The sequence below is a fragment of the Balearica regulorum genome, chromosome 5, assembly GCF_011004875.1.
Source record: "Balearica regulorum gibbericeps isolate bBalReg1 chromosome 5, bBalReg1.pri, whole genome shotgun sequence".
Taxonomy (NCBI): Eukaryota; Metazoa; Chordata; class Aves; order Gruiformes; family Gruidae; genus Balearica; species Balearica regulorum.
Genome location: NC_046188.1, coordinates 67693070 through 67714579, shown reverse-complemented (window position 1 = coordinate 67714579; position 21510 = coordinate 67693070). Strand labels below are relative to the sequence as shown.

Here is a 21510-nt window from a genome sequence, read left to right as displayed (position 1 = left end):
AAGCAGAATAATAGGTGATTTACAGCTATTGGTTTATTGCTGATCTATAGTTGCAGCAGAGGCATTCACTGTAAACCTCTCTCAAGAACTGTTTGGCATATCCCTTTGGAAAATGTTTAGCTGTGATTTCTCTCACTGGCATGAAGAGGAAGAACGTTACAATATCTCATGTTCAGAACAACTTTCTAGTCTGTGTATGATTAAAGACTAAGTGCAAGTCCTACAGGACTTGAATAGCAGTATGTAGATAAACCAGCCATGAAATATTTCTATTATTGCTACTTTAAAAGTATTGCTTAATGTTATTCTTGTCAAATAAATTAAATATTCCATAATATTCTTTTCTCTTGGAGCCTGGATACTAACTTGGTGAAAATCAGTGAACATAAAAACTCCACCGACTTAAACAGTGCAAGATCTGACATTAGTAAAATAATGTCATGTAAAATAATGAGAGTGTAAGGTTTATGACTGCTTATTTGGTGGGGCTGGGGTTATCCAATGGGAGAAATACTACCAAAGTCCAGCGAGATATGGTTACCAGGCAGGAATCCCAGGAGATTCTGTTACCACACAGGAATCCCATGAGACAGTATTATCAAGAAGGAATCTGTAGTATTCAGTTCACCACAAGGCAGTAATATTAGATTTTTAGAATTAAATCCTGTGGTATCTTGTTTTATAAGAGTTGGCACAGAAGAAACAGAGAAAAATGCAATGGAAGAAAGATGTCTCCCTGGAACCTGAGCTGGAAGCCCTAATTGTTACACTGATTTCTAGCAGAAAAAAAATGTCACACATTTTCCTCATGATCCTGAGACATTTTTATCAAGCATGATATGAATCACTTATTAATAAAAGAATTTTTTAAAATTTAATTTTATTTAATTAATCAAATATGGATTTGATCACTAAAATGCCAAGGCACAAATACTACTGTCACTATTTTGATTGGTGTAAATAAATTTTGGAGGTTTTACTTATAATGGGTTCTACTTTATTATGAGTAGTACTACTTTATGTTATAAATGTACAGTATGGCTGTTGTACATCAGGACGAACCAAGTTCATGAGCTGTTCAGATCAGTGTCTTACGCTGCATGTTTGTGTGTTGCCTCACACAATGACGTCTGCAGAATTTGAACAATACAGAAATGTAAGAGAATTAATAAAACTTTTTTTTTCCTCATTATCTTTTTCTTGTAGTACTAGTAACTCTGGCATATTTGGCAAGAATTGACTGGACATTTGTTTCAAGAAGACCTAATTTAATTTCAGCCTCTCTCTGGAGATTGGCCGCTACACCTGTAAGTCTTGAGAGCCTTTTGCCAGCGATGGAGAGCGTTCTCAGAAAGCTACCACCAAGCTGCCCAGAGGAGGAAACTAAGGCTTGCTATTTCCATTTGATCACGAAAGGCAAGTCTGAATGCTCATCATCTTTTCAATGCAGTATTTTGACTGCCTGTATCATGGTATGCCTTTATCACTATTTATTCAGATAGACTCTGATCAAGGACAAAAGTCCCCTTAACGCTGTCCCACACAACATTCTTGTCTGTAAATTGGAGAGACATGGATTTGACAGATGGACCACTCAGTGAATAAGGAATTGGCTGGATGGTCACACTCAGAGTTGTGGTCAACGGCTCAATGTCCAAGTGGAGACCAGTGAGAAGTGGTGTTCAAAAGGGGTCAGTATTGGGACTGACACTGTTCAACATCTTTGTCAGCGACATGGACAGTGGGATCGAGTGCACCCTCAGCAAGTTTGCCAGCAACTCTGGCTGGTTGCCAACTCTGTGGTGCAGTCGACATGCTGGAGGGAAGGGATGCCATCCAGAGGGACCTTGACAGGCTTGAGAGGTGGGCCTCTGTGAACCTCATAAAGTTCAACAAGGCCAAGTGCAAGGTCCTGCACATGGGTTGGGGCAATCCCAAGCACAACTACAAGCTGGGTGGAGAATGAATTGAGAGCAGCCCTGAGGAGAAGGACTTGGGGCTGTTGGTGGACAAGAAGCTCAACATGACCCAGCAATGTGTATTTGCAGCTCAGAAAGCCAACCATATCCTGGGCTGCATCAAAAGCAGTGTGACCAGCAGGTCAAGGGAGGTGATTCTCCCCCTCTGCTCTCATGAGACCCCACCTGGAGTACTGCATTCACCTCTGGGGTCCCTAGTACAAGAAAGACATGGAGCTGTTGGAGCAAGTCCAGAGGAGGCCACAAAGATGATCAGAAGGCTGGAGCACTGCTCCTATGAAGACAGGCTGAGAGAGTTGGGCTTGTTCAGCCTGGAGAAAAGAAGGCTCCAGGGAGACCTTATAACACCTTCCAGTCCCTAAAGGGGCTACAGAAAAGCTGGAGAGGGACTGTTTACAAGGGCATGGAGTGATAAGACTAGGGGTAATGGCCTTAAGCTGAAGGAGAGTAGATTTAGATTAAATATTAGGAAGAAATTCTCTACGAGGGTGGTGAGGCACTGGAACAGGTTGTCCAGAGAAGCTGTGGATGCCCCAACCCTGGCAGTGTTCAAGGCCAGGTTGGATGGGGCTTTGGGCACCCTGGGCTAGTGGAGGGTGTCCCTGCCCATGGCAGGGGGGTTGGAACTAGATGGGCTTTAAGGTCCCCTCCAACCCAACCCATTCTACGATTCCACTAAAAGAGTTTAGCATGAAGAGACATCGGTTTTGTGATTGTCCTGAATAAAGGCTGAATATGTGTTAAATTAGGACCTAACACCAAGTTCCAGGTGTACTTTTAACTCATTGATATTTCTAAATAGATCCTTTCAGAGACACATCTCTGAAGCTGTGCTTTGGCAGTAGGTCACAAACATACATGGCTCCACACAAACATTCAAGAACATGTTGGAATGCCTCATCCCTGAAAAGTTTATCTTATTAAAGAGGGAGACAGGAAAACTAAGGACTTTACACAAGAAACTAGAAAGGATAAGGACTTTAGGCAATAAACTAGAAAGGAAAGTGTAAAACTATTGAAAAGAGCATTTGTAATCTATGCTGGGACATCTAAAATATCAATCAACAGGGATGCCAATCACAGCTGCAAAGATCAAGACTGAAAGCCAAGAAGACTGCAGTGGCCCCACAGATGTCATTGCTCCTGGGATCCTCAGTGTGACACACGGAGAGCTGTCCCAAAGCATCACATCCTCCTGCCTGCGTTGACAACAAAGGTGTCACCCATGGGACAGCATCAGGTGTTCCCAGCACTTTTCAAAACTGCGGAAGGACTTGTTCCTGGTATTCAGATGTGATCACAGCAAGCTGAAGAAGAAGAAAAGGCGGTGGCAGGAAGGAATATAAAACTCAAGAGGCATTAGCCTGTTTGCTGTGTTTGAGAACACATTTGCTTGAGTGCCTGAGAACAAGAAAGGAGGCACAGCTGAATAGTAGGCTTAAGGAAAGTCAGTTTAGCTTCAGAAGAGGGTGTACATACACTGATCAGATCTTAACCCTAAAAGACATAATCAAACAATAGGGTGAGCATGGAAGACTTCTGAATGTGCTAAGCGGACCATTAGAAAACACAACACCTATAGCGGGGCTATTGGTGACACAGAGGTGGTAGGAAGATTGCAGAGAGAGATTACTGGTAATGACAGATGGAAAAGTTACTGAACCCACACATGGGAGAGATGCAAATCACAACCATAGTGCTTTTGTGATAAGGATTTCAACTCTGTAGGTAATAGTTTGGGACCATTAGTTCACATACCGTGGTTTTAACTAACAGCCCTTGATGCTAATGACTTCCAGTCCTGGTGACAACAGGGTTGCATCACTCCAGCCGTCCTGAGGCAGCCAAATCACTGGGGTCTTTGTGAGCACCCGAGAGTCCCCACACACCTCTGATGCACTTTTTGCTCAGTGCATGGCATGTACCTCTGTGCAGAAGGCTATGAAAATCTTAAGGGCAATATCACTTGTGAGGGAACCCCACAGTGAAATTCGTTCTCTATTCGGTCTCACAGTGACCATTTACACCATTGTTACTGGAAGGGAAAAAAGTCAAATGACCGTATCATCTTGGAAGAATTAACAACAGTAGTATGTAAAACATTAAGGTGAAAGTTAGGCCGATAGTTTGTGGATCTCTCGAGACTGATAATCCGTCAGGGAAATTTCCTCATCTATAAAAAACCATTGACATTTCACAAAGCTTGTCTTATCCTGCTTAGCTAAATGCCTTTTTCTTAATATAATATGCTTCAAAAAGCGTTTTCTCTTGTATTGCAAAGAAATAGTTCTCATCTTCCCTTATTTCTCTAGAGCCTTTCACAAATACTTTCTGCATTGTCAATCTCACCAGCAGCAGCATCTCCTATGCTTACCTGTACAGATGAGTATGCAACGTACATTTTCAAAAATCTGACTTAGGAGCCACTCATTTCAGTGACAGCATAGTGTTTTTGCAGAGTGACTTGATGAAGTCAAGTGAAATTGCAAAGTAGCCTACACGGCAGGTCACGAGATTGAGACTTGGAGTAGAAATCTGGTCATGAATTTGGTTTGGGATTTATTGCTCGGCAACTTGGAGCACAGCTAGCCAACAGCTGGCTCTCTAGCCAAAACACACTGGCAAACAGAGAAAAACTGTCATGGTAACAGCGTTACAGCGCATATTGCAATGGCACTCTGGTCTACTAAGGGAATTCCTGAGTGGTACCACAGTAAAAATTATGACTAATAATAACCAGTAATAGTAACTCTTGCTACTACTAAAAATAGGATTAATTATATTTATACTATAACAACAGCGAGATATATTTGGCTAGTATTTGGTGATTCCAAATTGCTGTTTAAACATGTCTGACTGATTTCTTAGAAGCTCTCTGCTGAGGTATCGCAGCTCTTCCAGCAGTATAGGAGTAGTCCATTCTGTATGTTCCCCTCTGCAGCTAAGGGAAATGTCTTCTCCTTATCCCTAATCATCACAGAAGCTTAAATAATATGTAGTAATATGCAACTTTGTCATAAATAAGTATGGTGGTGGCGATGGAAGTGCTGAAGCCCCTGAAAGAGCAGAAGTACCACCACAGCAGGGCAGGGTACAAACTGTTGCAGCCCCAAAAGGGAAGAGTTCCTGAAGCCACTTCGCCAACATCATCAACTCATGATCCAATGTATTTGGGAGCTAACTCTGCAGCCTGTGTTCGTGTTGAGTTGGAAGTGCCATGAAGCACAAGAATGGGTTGCAAACAACCCCTCGGGCTCGGTAACAAATAATGGCAATTTGCCACTGTTAAATCATAAACTACAACAGTGTACAAGGTTTGTTCCCATGATTCTGAGTTATGATTGCACTTGTACCAAAGCTGCTACAGGAGGGAGTTTGGGGGTAGCTTTTTTATTTACACTCCATAATTTTCCTGCTGCGATTTAGATAAACTGTTGTGATAATGGGGGGAAGGAGCGGGGAGAAACTTTCTAAGCTCTGCAAAAATCTCAGGTGGAACATCATTTGCCAGCACAATTCTTCTCCCTCCTCTCCTTCGTCCTCCCAGCTCCCCAGCATTTCCCCAGGTAAACCCCTTCCTCAGCCAGTGTGAGAAAGAGCAGGGGAGTTTTAGAAGGAAAGAAAACGAGCTCTGACTGCAGGTGTAACACATCCCAAACTGCAATATGTTTGTTATGGATGACACTGCTTGCCCCTTCAAATACTGAGAGTGAAAAGTGTCACTACCCCCAAAAATAATGTTCTTATTAAAGCACTTTGGCAGCAGTTCAGTGGGGACTTCCAGGCAAACAAACAGGGTAGCTTTGAGGTCTCCCTGGCTCTCGCTCCCTCCGCTACCTTCCAGTCCCCAGCCAGTAAGATTTTACTGGGGCTGCAGTCGAGCACTCCACAAAAAGGGCTAGGCTTTCCATTTCCCCTCCTAGCCTAAGGCAGAGTCAGCACCAACAAATGCCTGCCTTCCCTGGGCTCCCTCGGTTGACAGGATCTGCTGGACCGGTCCGATCTCTCCAAGGGTGGCTCTGGTTTGGTGCTCTAGTTGTGGAATAATGTCTTGACCAGCTTCAGCTCCTCTCCTTCTGCAGCCGCTCTTCTTGTGTGGGACAAGCCATGACCTGCCCCATCCTCTTCTTAAAACCAATGCACAAATAGGTGCCGTTCCTCCAGGTCGCTATGCTGATGTTGGCCAACAAGGACTAAATGAAAATGACCTCACAGCATGCAGAAACACTGTTGAAAACTAGCAGCTGCCTGGGCATTTTGGAAGATAAGTCAGTCAGCGGCTTATTGTGTTTGCTGATTTGTCCTGTTTGTTGTTTGATTGTAACTGAAGTCTTAGACTGATTTTTTTCAGAAAAATAATATGTAATAATATCTACAGTGTTCTAGACAATAGGAGTGGCATTTTACACTGAGGACTGTTGTATCATCATTGTGTTCCTTTGTCTTCCACTCCAAGAAGTACTCATAAAAACTCCAATGCTTTTTACTTTTCTGAGTTCCTGCATTTGAACTCCAAGTGACAAGCAGCCTCCTAGTATGCTGGTCCAGCAACTCTCAGCAATACAAATTTACCAATTAGAAAGTGGAAGGAACAGAGGGAAGACAGATTGATTTTGAAGGGATTTTTTTAAATGACAGAATCCTTTTTCACCCAAATACTGTTACCCAGACTTAGTTTTGTATCCCCTGAAATAAATGAATACTCTGAAAACTCCATATAATTTTGTAATACATCATTATGAACTTTCATTAGGGTAGCCAAAAACCTTTGCTTCACAGTTCCAGAGCAATGCTAAATGGCAGTGGTTGTACTGAAACCAGCCCCTGTGATTTTGCCTGGTTCTTTACATACTGGAATAAATTGCATGCAGCTTGTCCCATGTGGGTCAACAGGAGCTCTGCTGTGCTGCTTTTGTGGTGGAGGGCATGCTTCAGTGGTTATTATAAGACTGTAAGACTTTGGGGTTTGCAGGGCTTTTTCTGGCCATGTCTCTGAGTGGAATATTTTGTGACTGTATATAGCACGTGGCAAATAGCACAGCAGTGACTGCACAGCACTGTCTGAATTCCCTGCGCAGGGAGTTTTCCCTTCGTTATGTATCATTCCCATCCAACTGTCCTGATTCCAACAGCTCACGTGCGTATCCTCCATTCCCATTAATATCAATAATAATGTGCATGGAGATTCATATCAAAATAATCATTCTGAACGGGTGTGCTCTGAACATAAACCCAATATGTCTAGTAGAGATCAGACTTTTTGTAGGCTCAGCTTCTTTCATTTTCTCTGGAAGTTACATGGAAATGAATGAGAACAGAGTTTAGCTCAGTGTCTTTCATGTAATAATTTACCCGTCATTCCAGTTGGGTTGTAGCAAAGTGAAAATGTTGGGGCTGTGGGACACGTTCTGCTTGCGTGGGACAGCCTACAGGTTTTAAATGGCCACGCTATTACACTCAATATTTGCAGGACAAACATATTCAGGAAGGAGGAGACTTGGCTTAGTTCCAAGTGGCTTCCAATCCACCGATGGAGGGAATGATGGGTTAGTCCTGGGAAACTATTAAGAATACCAAAGTCTTCATTCTGTTGTTGTCTGCCTGGTTTAAGACTGTTTTCTTCTCAAGGCAATCTTTTAAAAAGTCATTTTGAGTTTACTTTTAACTCATTCCACATCTTAAAAACAAAAAGCAATCCTAAGCAAGGTAGGTATCTAAGCTAATTTCCTGGGGATCTCTTCCTGCAGAGCACATTAGCAGTGTAGATTCTGTACATTCTCTTGGTCCAAATATAAACGTATTTTTAAATGGAAGAAAAATCATAAATGGAATGTTCATTTCTGAGAGCTAAGGAGACTGGGTGCCTTCATTGAACAAAGTGCCTTAGAGTCCAATCCTGTTCCTTCGTTGATCTGCAGGAGCAAAAGTAGACCCTGCGAGAAATGTACTCTTAGAGCAGGACTATCGCACCAGGAATCACCCAAAAGGAGATAAGTAGTCTCTCTCTTTTTCTTCAGTTTATTTTTTAAACCTGCATGTATTAGTTCCTGTAATGCTGATGTTACTGCACCTCTCACAGCTTTATTAGTGAAGTGAGAAGATGGAAGGGAAACAGAAGTACTATTAAAATGGTTGATTAGAACGAAGTTGCTCTGGGCCTTAAAAGGCAAGAGGAATTAAATGCTTAAGTCAAAAATCCAGCAATGCAGTATGCCATCTCTGCAGGTTTCTTGGTGTCAAGGGGATTTTTCTAGTCAATGATCATTCATCCAAAACTTATTTATTTATATCTTGTGTGATCCAAACTTGGAGTGAGAACTGGCTCCCATTGTAATCTATAAGGCCTCTTATTAAACAGCACAAAGCAAGTGAATAACGAATGTGCCAAAACCTAAGACAAATCTTCTAGACATGTCTGACGACAGATGACTGACCTCTGTTGAAGAAGAAATTACCTTTTACCTACTATATAACTGCTGTCACTACCTTCAAGCCACACAAGATTTGATGAGTAACCTCCGTGCTGGTTGGTCTTCAAGCTCCAGAGCTTTTATCTGTGTATACTTCATGGCTTGCAGTTTACTTTTCAAAAACTCACCCAGCAAACCATACAGCTGTTTCAGGCTCGCTTCATCAGGAGTAATGCAGTGCTGAACTGGGTGCTTGTCTGAGCGAGCTGTCTGTTGAAATGCGGGTTTATAACTGTTTTCAGGGCCTTTTGTGTGCCAGAGTGCAAGACAAAGTTTTTGCCACTGCCAATACCACCGGTGGTTATTAGGAAAGAAGAGTATTTGGAGAGATTTCAGGATGTCTGTGTTCTGACACCCACCCCACACAGCCTATAAGGTGCAGATCTTGTCCAAAATCAAAGGAGCCCAGGTGTGTCTCCTGGTGCAGGTGAGTGCTGTGGTTCTGCTGGACCCATGCAACTGTCCTCTCCTTGGGGGTCAAAGTCAACACCATAGGTTCTCTGCACGTTGTACCACGTTGGGAAAGCAACTTGCGCAGATCAAGCTTTGAGAACCTCTACCACAGTAGTTTGTCAACCCCAACAGATCACACAGATCTTCCATAACCTCTCTGGTCTCGATCATCCCTCTGCCATGCCAGACGTACATGAAGGCATCTCATCTGACGGCAGCGTAGCTGCCCCTCATCGTGACGGGGAGCAAGAGGCTGGGAAGGAGGATAGCGACACCCAGCTCAGGGAGGTATTCTGAGAATACGGCCAGAACCTCCTCAGAGGACTCAGGCCTTGCAGTGATGAGCACCATGAAAAGTCTAAGAGCAAATAAGGAAAAGAGACATCAGTTTGTTTCACGGTTGTGACACTAAAGGTCAACTGGAAAAGCTAGCTTCCTACATGCTCGGAGAGGTTATGAATTGTACAGCTATGTCCATATATGTTCTGACAGATTTTAAGTGGTGCTTTGCTGGGAAGTTTTAAAATTCAGCAATACACGTCATTTGCTTACAACAGCCAGTTTTCTTCACATTAGCCACCGGTAAAAAATGATTCATACAAGAGAGGCCACATGTTGAACAGACTCGTGTAAACCAATTATGCTACATTCAAAGTCAGCTAAAACATTCTCACACAAAAAGTTAACTTAAGCTACTATTTCCCACAATAATAATAATAAAAATAAGCTTAACAAACACTTACCCTGATTCTCAAAACTCATTTTCTATTATGTTTCCTTTTACCAGTTTTGTTTGGCAGAGTGTCAAGCAATGTATCAGCAAAAGTATGTGTGCCATAATCTGACAAAAGGAAAAAAATGTGTATTTTTAGTTTTAAAATGTTTATAATTTCAATAGGTAAAAAGAATACTGGACAAGGAAGAACAGAATAGTGTATGCAGAATTGTCAGCAATGAATATGAAAGTATAAGCATGTGAGTTTTAGTGTAAGAAGGAGCCTGGCTGGGAACTAAGTTTTCTAAAGAAGACCTACATGAGTAACAGCACCCCTCTGAACATCTAGGCTCTTAGCACACTTCCCCTCCAACCTTTGGTTCAAACGTCATGAGGATGAGGGCTGTGAGGCTATGACAAGACCCTGGGACATTATTGTCCTCAAAAATGATCTGGCTTGACGGATGACTTCCCAGGACACATCCACTGTCCCATCCCAGTGAATCCTGCTCTTCAATAATACAAACTCCAGTGATAATCCTGAGGAGTCCTCAGATCCTCCATGTCCTCCACTCATCCCACCACCCCATAGAAAAGCATCTTGGGCTTCAGGAACTGACACTAATCACGACATCAGAGAGAAAGCCCACTTAAGGCTGCTGCTGGTTCTCATGACATTGCTCCCCAAAGCTCATTTTCATGCCAGCCGTAGTTCACACACTCAAGTAAGCAGTGGCACCATCAAGGTGACTGCAGAAGATCCATCAGGTAGGACACATCCTTCAGCCCTGCAGTTAAGGCCTGGGTGTTGTTTAGTCACCCTTTACCATGAATATAACTTCCATGATGGACGTTTGTTTCTGTAAGCCTGTCATCTTGTCCTGAGAATGGAGAAGAGAGTAGAACAGCTACAGAAAAAGGGAGAAAAAAACAAGTGAGTGGGTAGTGGGCAACAGGAAGCACATACGGCAAAAAGAGCTGGTAACAGAGCAAAAGCCAATGGAGCAAAGAAAACCGCTGGAAAACTAAAGGTGTAGTACTGATGGTAGGGTTGGGAATTTTTGCTGTGGGGAATGCCTAGTGAAAGCAAAGCATGGAGCAAAGCTGCAGCCTGCAGAAACAGGGTGAGAAGCAGAGGGTGTCATAGATTGTCTGGACATGTTTCTTCACCTGAGAGCTGCTCATGCCTCAGTCAGTGACAAGGACCAGCAGGACAAGGAAAAGGCTTGGCATGAACACATCAAGTTGCTTGGCTAACAGCCTCGGGTCTCCCAGAGGGTCGCTATCACCCCACCACCAACAACCACACAGTGACCTTAAGCTCAAAAGCAACAAAGCAAACAAATAAAGCCCAGAAGCTGAGAAAAAGGCTGCTAAGACACTGAATGTAGCTCACATAAAGTCAAATGTCTGTTGATCTTCCAGCTAGAGCTCCTTGGTGCCCATCCCTGCAACAGCAGGTGTATATGACCAGCACAGACACAAGCTGGAAGGATGAACTGCGACGTGTAAGCCGCTGAAGACCTACAGGAGCCACATGGATGGACGCAGTCATGTCTTCTCTGATCTCTGCTTTATACGGAGATGTACGGCTGCGCAAGCTCAACAGCAGCAGAGGGAGCAGCTGTTGAAAAAGTCCGTACCCATCACAAGGAAAGTGACACCCAGTCCTCTCACCAAATCAATTCAAATACACTGGAGAGAGGTTATTGGCGCCTTTGTTGTTTGCCCAGTATTGTAGCTGCCTGCTGCCATACTCCACTGCCCTTTTCTAATATATAACGCTACAACATCACTCGAGATAATAAGGTTTTGATCATGGCAAGACGCTCACAACAGCAAACAGCCCAGGCACAGAGAGATCAAATAGACCAGCTGCAAACAGAGAGGGAGGGGGGAAAAAAAAAAAAAAAAAAGGAAGAAAAAAAAGTGCATATGACTCGCTAGCTTGTGTGTGGGTATGCATGCTATGCAGGCAGCAGAGGCCTGGATGGCGAAGGTCTCCCAGCGACCCCGGCCGTTCGGGGCTTGGGCCCCCAGCACCGCGCTGCATTCCAGCCTGCCTCCTCTCCCGGGACCACTGTCCCTGCTCACACAGAGAGGCAGCCAGACGTGAACGTGAGAAAGCTTTCTCAGGCGAGTCCCTTCTGCAGATCGCTGGGTAGTTGTCTTCCAAAATAATCATAATTAAAAGGGGCGTGCGCAAAGGGGGAGCTGGGGTACGGGCTTGCTTTTTTACCATGTCTTCATAGCATGCAAACATGGTGAAAGGGATTTTTTCCTGACAATATACTTCTCCATGCCCCTTCCAGTCCACTCCCCATCCTTCCAGATCAAAGGATCTCGGTACAATATTTGCCTTCAACAGAAAAGCTCATGAGCGATATCTTTCAGGGTCATTTACATCTATTTACTGGGGTTAATAAATATGTAAATTGATTTTTAAATTGTGGGCCTAGACCCCTTTAGAGATATAGACACAGAGCCAAGTTCGGATGTCTGCTGTGCCAGTGCAATTGCAGAATAATTTTCATAAAGGTTGTAAAGATATTCTGGTTTCCTTCTTCTTTTCCCTTTTTCTTTCAGAATACATGATATGGGGCTTGAACATGGGTGTGGACCTGAACTCTGCGATTCCCTTCTTCTTTTTTATACTTTAAGCCTAGAGGAATTTGGAAAGCAGAGCTGCCTGAACTGTGACATCCCCATATGCTTCTTAGGGAACAGAGCCAATACAAAGATGAAGACATTTTACCTGTTTTAATATTTAAATTATTACTTCGAAAGAGTGTGTGACACCAGGCGTAGGGGGCACACAGCAGTGGAGCATGGCACGATGTGGAAGATTCAGAGGAATTAACTATGGGATGATCTGGAGACATCCAGCTCCCCTTCACTGTGCGAGAGCCGGTGGCGTGTTGGACGGTTGGTCGCTGGCTCTGCCCCGGAGAGCCTGGCTGACACGGTTTCGTTGGTTTCCATAGGGAATATGCTGCTCTGATGGTTTCTTGTGACAATAATTTCCAACTGACAATGTCTGTGTTGCAGCATAAAGACCCCGAACATCAGCAGCTTCCACCTGTCATTTACACCTGGTGCAAACTGGAAATGCTGCAGTTCTGCTTTGCTTTCAGCCCTGTGGATTTTTCACAGGTATTTTTTCACAGCTCCGCGACGGGAGGGCTTTGAAGCATCGGGACTAGTGTTTCATAGGTAGACTGTGCACAAGCTCACACACACATGAATATATAAAATTTGAAAGCAAAACCAAACCTCATAGTTTCATTCTTAGTCGAAAACTTGTTGCTTTTCCTCTTGGAAAAGTTCATTTGAAGTCTTTATGGAAAAACGGCCATTTAATTCCGTAACAACTTTAAGAATGAACTTGTAGAAGCGTCCCTTTTTAATCGGTGATATTGTGACAACATAATTTGATGGTCTGAATGGTCTACGTCATCATTTAGGACCTGATCTTGGAAACATATAGACTCAGAGCCTAACAGGGTGTTTTAGGACCTGTTTCCATACATCCCAAAGGGATGACGGTACCACAGCCCACTGGGCCTCCAGTGCACATCCCTAACTTCAAGTTTTAACATGTTTTCACATTCACGGGGCTAAGGCCTCAGAGTTCATGTTTTTTTGGGCCAAGGGCAATTGCTGTCAGCGGTAGTAGGGTCGAGCAGACCTGGTCCTGACCCGTTAGCTGTGGTTGGACTACAGTTCTGCTGCAGGAGTGAAGCTGGGTAGCTGTGTTGGCAGAAGCACCGCTCCTTGGGCTTATCCCTCCGAGGGTAAATAAACTTAATCCCAAATTCATCCACTGCTGTTTGCTAACAGCAAATAAGTCAGATTTTGAAGTGAGGTGGGATCACACTGTTCTAAGGACCCTAGGGTCCAGCGCAGCCCCTGCAGAGCAGGGCACTTCCCAAACCCATGAGTGTGCCTGACGCACAGCCCGTTCATCCAGAACCGATCCACCAGGCTTGTCAGGTGTAAGAGGGATCTGGATCTGATGCAAACGGAAAGGTAGTAAATATCTGTGCATTTGACCTCGATGGATTTACCAGCCTGTAAACCTCCACAGAAATTAACTTGTTTGAGACAAAACTACATTGAGGAGCCTTTTACCTCTGTAGCACCAGATTGCAATCACCCGCAAAGCAGCCGCAGTCTCTTTTCCATCCTGAGAGGTGTGGTAGGAGAAAGACACACACACACGGAGTGTATATGCACCTCACAAGAAGAAATAAAAGCACATCATCTAAGTTTGCTTAGGTTTAGCGAAGGTCAGAGATTTTCGCACCTAGGTGAGCTGTCATCTGGCTTGGGGCAATTCTCTTTTCTCTCGCATCCTTTGCTGGAACAGCAGGAGAGCTTTACTGGCGTGAAAGACTAAACTGTCCTCAGGCTATAAAGGACTTGAGTCACAAACCACTTCCCACACACACACACACTTTCGTATTAATTCAGGACCTTCCAAAATTGTCCTAATGTCTCCTCACCTGTTGGTTCTGAAAACCTGTTGATGGCCGAAGCTTAAGCTAAGAGAGGTGACAAAACATATGGGATTTGCTCTAAACAAAGTAGTTCTAGACTGATGGGGTCAAAACTTCTCCTACTTTTAAATACTGAGCTTCATTTTCATTAACTTAAACCAAATAATAAAGTAATTAGCTAAGAACAAATGCATCGTTAAGACACAACAGCAACATCTAATTAAGTGCATGCATACTAAGATTAGAACATAATCATATCATTAAAAAGCGTAGCAATACTTGCATGAATGGGCAGCCTCTAAAGCTCAGGAATAAACTCGTGTCACTACAGCCCCTGTCAGCACAGTGACCAAGAGGGAGCTCCACGTCTTGTACTCCAGAGCAACGCTCTGCTTTCTCATTTCTTAAAGGGATATTTAGAGTGAAAAACTTTAATACTGCTTTTGAGCACATGCTGCCTCTTTAAATGTTTTCCTCTTTATTAAAACCTTGGCCGTTTCCTTTGTTAATTTTTTTTTTTTTTGCAAGTTCTTTCCTTTTTCATTTCTGAAACCTCCCATGCAACAACTATTTTGGCTTTTAATGAAGGGAATTTTTCTGCATCCAGCAAACTGTAAACCATGTCGCTTGGATACAGCAAAAGCCGAAATTCCACAGATTTCCACAAAGTCATACATTGTGTTGGGGGGAAAGTGTGCTGAGCATTCTTTGATTTTTATGTCCTGCATTAGCATTTGTAAGCACTTATGAAAGAGAAAAAGAGAAAGAAAGAGAAAAGAAGAAAGGAGAGAAAGAGTGAGGAAGAAGGAGAGAGAAAGAGAGAAAGAGAAAGAGAGAAAGAAAGAGAGAGAGAACGAGAGAGAGAAAAGAGAAAAGAGAGAAGAGAAGAGAAGAGAAGAAGAGAAGAGAAGAGAAGAGAAGAGAAGAGAAGAGAAGAGAAGAGAAGAGAAGAGAAGAGAAGAGAAAAGAAGAGAAGAGAAGAGAAAAGAAGAGAAAGGAAAAGAAGAGAAAAGAAGAGAAGAGAAGAGAAGAGAAGAGAAGAGAAGAGAAGAGAAGAGAAGAGAAGAGAAGAGAAGAAAAGAAAAGAGAAAAGAAAAGAGAAGAAAAGAAAAGAGAAGAGAAGAAAAGAAAAGAGAAGAGAAGAAAAGAAAAGAGAAGAAAAGAGGAGAAAAGGAAGAAGAAAAGAGAAGAAAAGAAAAGAGAAGAAAAGAGAAGAAAAGAAAAGAAAAGAAAAGAAAAGAAAAGAAAAGAAAAGAAAAGAAAAGAAAAGGAAAGAAAAGAAAAGAAAAGAAAAGAAAAGAAAAGAAAAGAAAAGAAAAGAAAAGAAAAGAAAAGAAAAGAAAAGAAAAGAAAAGAAAAGAAAAGAAAAGAAAAGAAAAGAAAAGAAAAGAAAAGAAAAGAAAAGAAAAGAAAAGAAAAGAAAAGAAAAGAAAAGAAAAAGAAAAGGAAGCTGCTGTGATGAACGCAAAATATGACCTTTTCTTTTTAAAAGTTTGTGCTGTCCCTCTTGTTTAGCACCAGTGCTGCTCACCCTTTCCCTTCAAGACGCTTCGGAGTTGTTAAGCATCTAGGGGTGATAATTTGACTTTCAGCTAAACCGGAGGGCTGCAGCAGGCAGCAGTAGGTGGTGATGTAATAGGTACCAACGCACATGGATATATAAATATCGTGGCTAGGGCTAAAGCGCTATGGCTGAGCAGCTATAGAAGAAGATCAGCACTTCAGACAAGACTCCTGGAGTTGAGATCAAGTTCAGAAGCTCTTGCTCCCGGGATTTCCTCTCCATGCAGCCAGCCCAGGGAAACCGCAGATCCTCGGGAGACTGAGCGCGGGGCTCTCTCCCTCCCCTCCTCGCCTCGCTTTTTGGGTTTTGTTTTGCTTTTGGTTGGTTTTCTTTTTTTTTTTTTAACCTTCCCCCCCCCCCCCCCCCTCTTTCTTTGACCTCAGTATAAAGTAGCACCTGGGGGGGCGAGCGTATTTTCGGAGCGACCGGCCACCGGCCCGTGGCTACCCGCCCCTAGTCGGGATGCCTCTCCCCGCGGCGCTGCTGCCGGCTCTGCTCCTGGGCTTGTTATGGCCGGGAGCGATACGCTGTCGGCCACCCCCGGGTCGCTTCCCCGCCGGGCCCCGCCAGCGCCGCTGGGACGCGGCTCTATTCGCCCGCTCCGTCGCTCGCCTCCCGGCCGAACGCCGCGAAGCCGCCCGCGACGGCGACTACCTCCTGGGCATCAAACGATTGCGGCGCCTTTACTGCAACGTGGGCATCGGTTTTCACATCCAGGTCCTCCCCGACGGCCGCATCGATGGGATCCACAGCGAGAATCGATACAGTAAGCCGGCGACCACCCCCCGCGGCGGGGCAGGTGAGACGCTCCGCGCCCGCGGAACCGCCCTCGGGGGCGGTTCCGCGGGCGCGGAGCGTCTCACCTGCCCCGGAGAGCGATATGAGCCAAAGGGAGGGTGGGTGCATGGCGAAACCTCCGTCTCCCTTAAAAAAGTCCGCCCGCCCACGGCACCGCGGTGCTGCCCGCCTCGGCTCCCCCGAAGGCAGCGGGGGCCGGGGGTAGCAGGGCTGCGGTGGAGCCCATCCGACGCTCCGGTCGGAGCTCGTCGGCGCTGCTCGGTGCCGTGCTGTCCCTTTGCCGCCGGCAGGCATCAGGTGTTGGGGTTGCCTCAACATCTGAAGGGTCCGAAATCCCGTGGGCACTCTGAGCAGGGACTGGGGAGAGCCCAGCTCTCCCCCAAACTTGAAAAGCATCTGTTGGGGACTTAACCCCGTGGCCCTGTGGCTGAAACAATAAGATCTGGGAGGGGGGATATAAGCTGCATGATGACAAATGTTTCATTCGCCCCAAGCACACTCTGGCTTATTTTAACCTCATCTACCCAGGAGGATGCCTGGGGCCAAAGTAAAAATAGATACTTAGCTAAAAGAAGAGAGGTCCCAGCATGGGGCACGGGGCAGCACGTGGAGCGTGAGGCTGGGGTTCTGCGGCCACCCACAGCAGTGCTGGGGCGTGGGGGATCCACACCGCACTGGGGATGGGAACCTCTGGGTGAATGCAACACTGGCACCACACACTCCTACAGGGCACAACTCTTTGTCCCTCTGATTCCTGTATCTCCTCTGTAGGTCTGCTGGAAATCTCCCCCGTGGAAAGAGGAGTGGTGAGCATATTTGGTGTTAGGAGTGGACTCTTCGTGGCCATGAATAGCAAAGGCAAACTCTATGGATCTGTAAGTAGCTACCGAGTGTGTGCCTGGGGAGGGGATCATGGTTGGCTGGGGTGAGAGGGGTGCATGGTGCTAAAAGCTGCCTCATCCTTGCCCCTCCTGGGTCAGGCAACACAGAGCAGCCCTTGCTGCCTTGCTAACAGGTGTGCCGCCCAGGTATGCTGCTTACTGAAATTTTGAAGTGAAACCCACGCTTTTGCATTACACTTCCTTGGTTCCCCCACAAAAGCTACAGCCACCAACCATGGCTACCCATCTTGCCTACCACACAGACCAACAGAGTAGTCATTTGTGTGGCAAGACCTCAAGCTAGCCTTGGTCCATATCTTTCTCATCTTTAAGTACAAACAGCCTGAAGCAGATATGGCAATTGCTCACTCCATCTCTCAGAGGGCACTTGAACTTGTGATCAGCCAGGCACCCACAAATCACCCTTTATGATGTGATGAATCAGTGCTTGCCACATACCTATTGATCACTCTTTGTTAATGCTCTTGATCGGAGAGTCTGTTCCCATGACAGTTCAGCATCCTCAGGATCTGGACTTTTATTTATAAGAAGGCAGATCTATTAGGAGACAATACAGATTTTTTTTATTTTTTTTTTTTTTTTACATTGACTCTTTGGAAAAGATAGAGGCATCTTATAAAATATATTTGAGGTGGACAATAATAGTGCATGTCTTTGCCCATGTTGAGCTGTCCTGCTTTTGAGTTCACCTCTGTATAAATTCCTGTGATCAGCATCATTTCAAGCCCATGCTCCTGGGTTTCCTCCCTTACCCGTGGCTTTTCTAGTTCATGTTTCTCAAGTATACTTTGAAGAAACTTGGGCTGAGGAAGAGCTGAGCTATGCCGAAGTTAACTAGGGCATTTTCATATGAAGACATGAAGCATCTAGAATTATTTTCTGGGGCATCAGTCCTGTTACAGAGGATTTTGGCTTATATAAAAGACAGGCAGAATCAGTCACTAAAGTGCAAGAGCTCCCTTTGTATCATTTCTTAGGAAGACTGCTGCTTTGGTGTCCTGGATAAAGTAATTCCCAGCGCAGTGGTCAGCTTGGCAGGCTGAGACCTCTCTTACAAAACCCTAGGCTTTTGCCCGATCATAAGAGATGAGTTCATTTGTTACTCTCTGGATAACACACTTCTAACACCTGTCCCTCCTTGTATTTACTTGCAAATGAAACCTCTTCACTGGAAGGGTGCCTTTTGTCAGCTCTGTTTTCTTGATCCATTGACATAAGTTATCCAAACCCTTCCTTCGATTTTAATACTAAAGAAGCAGAAAATACTGTCCGCGCTCAGTGTCTTTAAAATGCCTCTTTCTCCTCAAGCAACACGAGAAAGCGCTAGCATTCAGGTTTTTAGGAAGCATCTCAGGCAATTTATCGCTGGTAGGACAACCCCTGAGCAATTAGATGAGCAGGGCAGCAGAACTGGGCTTGGGCCTTACCCCACTGCAGCTCTGACAAAATGTGCCCTTCTCCCTCAAGAGCACAGACACAGGTATGGGTGTCCTGCCCTCCTGGCCTGGCCACAGCATCCTTAATGATCCTCTGACTCCTGAGTCCTCTTTGAAGCTTCGCTTGGGCGAACACTTCAAAAGATTACTAAGGGAAGGGGGGAGTCAGCTGCACATTTCTCCACAGCACACCTTCTACACCTGGTAACAAGAATATTTCCACACCTGATGTTTAAAATTCCTTCCCTCTCATTCTTTCCTTTTCATTTCAGACCCATTTCAATGATGAGTGCAAATTCAAAGAGATTCTCCTGCCAAACAACTACAATGCTTACGAATCCAGGATTTATCCCGGGATGTACATAGCCCTGAGCAAGAATGGAAGAACAAAGAAAGGCAATAAAGTATCTCCCACAATGACAGTGACACATTTTCTTCCTAGAATCTGAGACATCTCCCTTCAGACCTACCTCAGCACAGGGGAAGACGCAGAACATGTTTGGGGAAAAGAAACATGGTGCACTTTTACTGGAGAGTTTTATGCAAGAGTAGGTGTAAGATATTTAAGTTAATTATTTAAATCTGTATATATTGCCACAAAATTTATTTATAGTTCCGATTATTTTTTTTTTTTAATTTCTGAAAACAAAACAAACCTCCAACCCAAGGTATTTCATTTCATCATGCAAGTGTAGAAGACTTCTGCTTTGTGGTTTATTTAAGTCGTTTCTAAGTTATCACAGGTGTGCTGCTACTCCGTGTCCTAAACCAGGTGAAATTCAATTCCTCTATGTTACAATGTTTTGCACTGTTTGCGCGTTGTACGGTGTCTATCGTTGTACACGTGTTTGTTTGTTATGGTGGCTTTGTTCTCTGCGTGTTTTCCAAACCCCCGCGTCTCCCAAAGAAGCTCTTGGCCTCCGAGAAGGAGCGGTGGCGGAGGTGCCTGGGTGGGATGCCAGCGCGGAGCCACACACAATGCCTGACCTCCTTTGTGCGGCGTTGCTATTTAATTGGAACGGTATCGGTTTACCTCGGTACAGAAAGCGCGGTGCTGAAGAGCTACCCCACAAATCTGTTTTTAGATCTGCTAGTGCTGAACTTTGAACTTTCCTGCAGTCAGTCTTCTCAGAGCTGCCAGGCGGTGGAGAGGCTTAACCACCTATATAAACTCAGCGGGGCTGGTGGGGTTTTGTCCTATTTAGATAACCAGGAGCGTACCATCTTTTGTGGCCCTTAATGGAAGCTTATGTTTGATGGGATTGCTTGGCATTAGGCTAAAACCAAACGTGTCTGTCCCTCCCCCAACGAGCGCACCGTGAAACACGCTACCATGAATGAATTATATTTTATTCAAAACGAATTCCCTTTCACGTTTGGAGACTACCTTCGTTTTTCAAAGTTTGGGAAACTCTATCATACTCATAAGTTTTTAAATGGCAAAAGCATTTGCTGGTTCGTAGAAAACACAAGCTCCACAGAGAGAGAGTTTAGATTGATTACAAGGAATTGAGGTTGTTTTGTACTATTTATTACTTTTGGTGCAGTATTTGGAAGGAGAAATATGCTGCTTTTTTCTGTCTCATTCCCTGACAAAGTTGATTGATTAATTTCTACCTCACTAACTCTCAAAGCCAGTCTCTGAACAAAATCTGCATGGAAGGAAGGTACATGCTCTTCTGCTTGGTCTTACGGTTCTGGAGGAGGGCCTGGGGGAACAATCGTAATCCCAAATCTCTCTTTTTTTCCATATGTAGCCAAAAGTATTCAGGATAGAGTTGGTTGCATCCTATTCGAGCCTTGTCACGTTTGAGCTATCTTTACCCAGTGGTTTACTTTTAGTAAGGATAATCATGGTGAAAATATTTGCAGACAGCTGTCAGCCTGCAGTACTATATCGTCATCAAGTAACCCTATATTTTTCTCTATATATTTTGCAAGTGTAACTCATGTCTCTAATGTAATGAAGGAAAAGACAGGTTTGATTTTGGGGGAATCACTAAAAGGATCCATTCGTCCTTTTTTCTTTTTTTTTTTTTTCTTTTCCTTAAAAGATACGTCATCTTTGGGGCGTCAATATGTTAAGCGGGAACCAGGACTAACCACAATGTTTGATGACTTACAGGATGTTTACAGATCATCTTTCAATCTAAACTAGTTATTTCTGACTACATGCAAATCTGAGTTCAGCTTTTCTTTTTTTTTTTTCCTTTCTCTTTACATTCCTGCACAAAAGCCTTTGTTCCTTTGTAACGGTAGAGACTTGCCTCTATCCTCTACTTACACATGACCTTGAAGACAAAATCTACTCACCAAAGTTCAGTAAGACCAGAGCAGACCAGGACCAGATCTTAAGCCAGATGCTGTCAAGGCAAAAATAACAATTAAGAAAAAGGAAGCCAAATGAAGAGAGAGCACCTAGGAAATGTCATGCCTAAGGATTTTTAATTTTTTCTCCCCTGTAATTTGGGGGATTTCTGTACTTTCTATGTTTTCTATATGTGAGTAATCATTGTGTAATTATTACCGCTACCTCTGACGACCGATGATTTTGTTCCAGATTTCAGATAGCAAAATCAGATCACAAAGGTTTTCTCTGGGAATGGTTCTTCTTTGTCACTTTTCACTCTATAAAATCCACAACTGATGGCCTCACACAACGCAAGTTCAGAGGTAGTTGTTGTAACTTTGAAA

General features: G+C 44.2%; 1 protein-coding gene across 1 annotated transcript; it reads left to right on the top strand.

Annotated features, from left to right (window-relative positions):
- Positions 1-16142: 16142 nt before the first annotated feature.
- Positions 16143-19265, top strand: FGF4 (fibroblast growth factor 4). Its single transcript, XM_075753087.1, has 3 exons — positions 16143-16446; positions 17250-17353; positions 19089-19265. The coding sequence occupies exons 1-3, from the start codon at positions 16143-16145 to the stop codon at positions 19263-19265; spliced, it is 585 nt and encodes a 194-aa protein (XP_075609202.1).
- The last annotated feature ends 2245 nt before the right edge of the window (positions 19266-21510 follow it).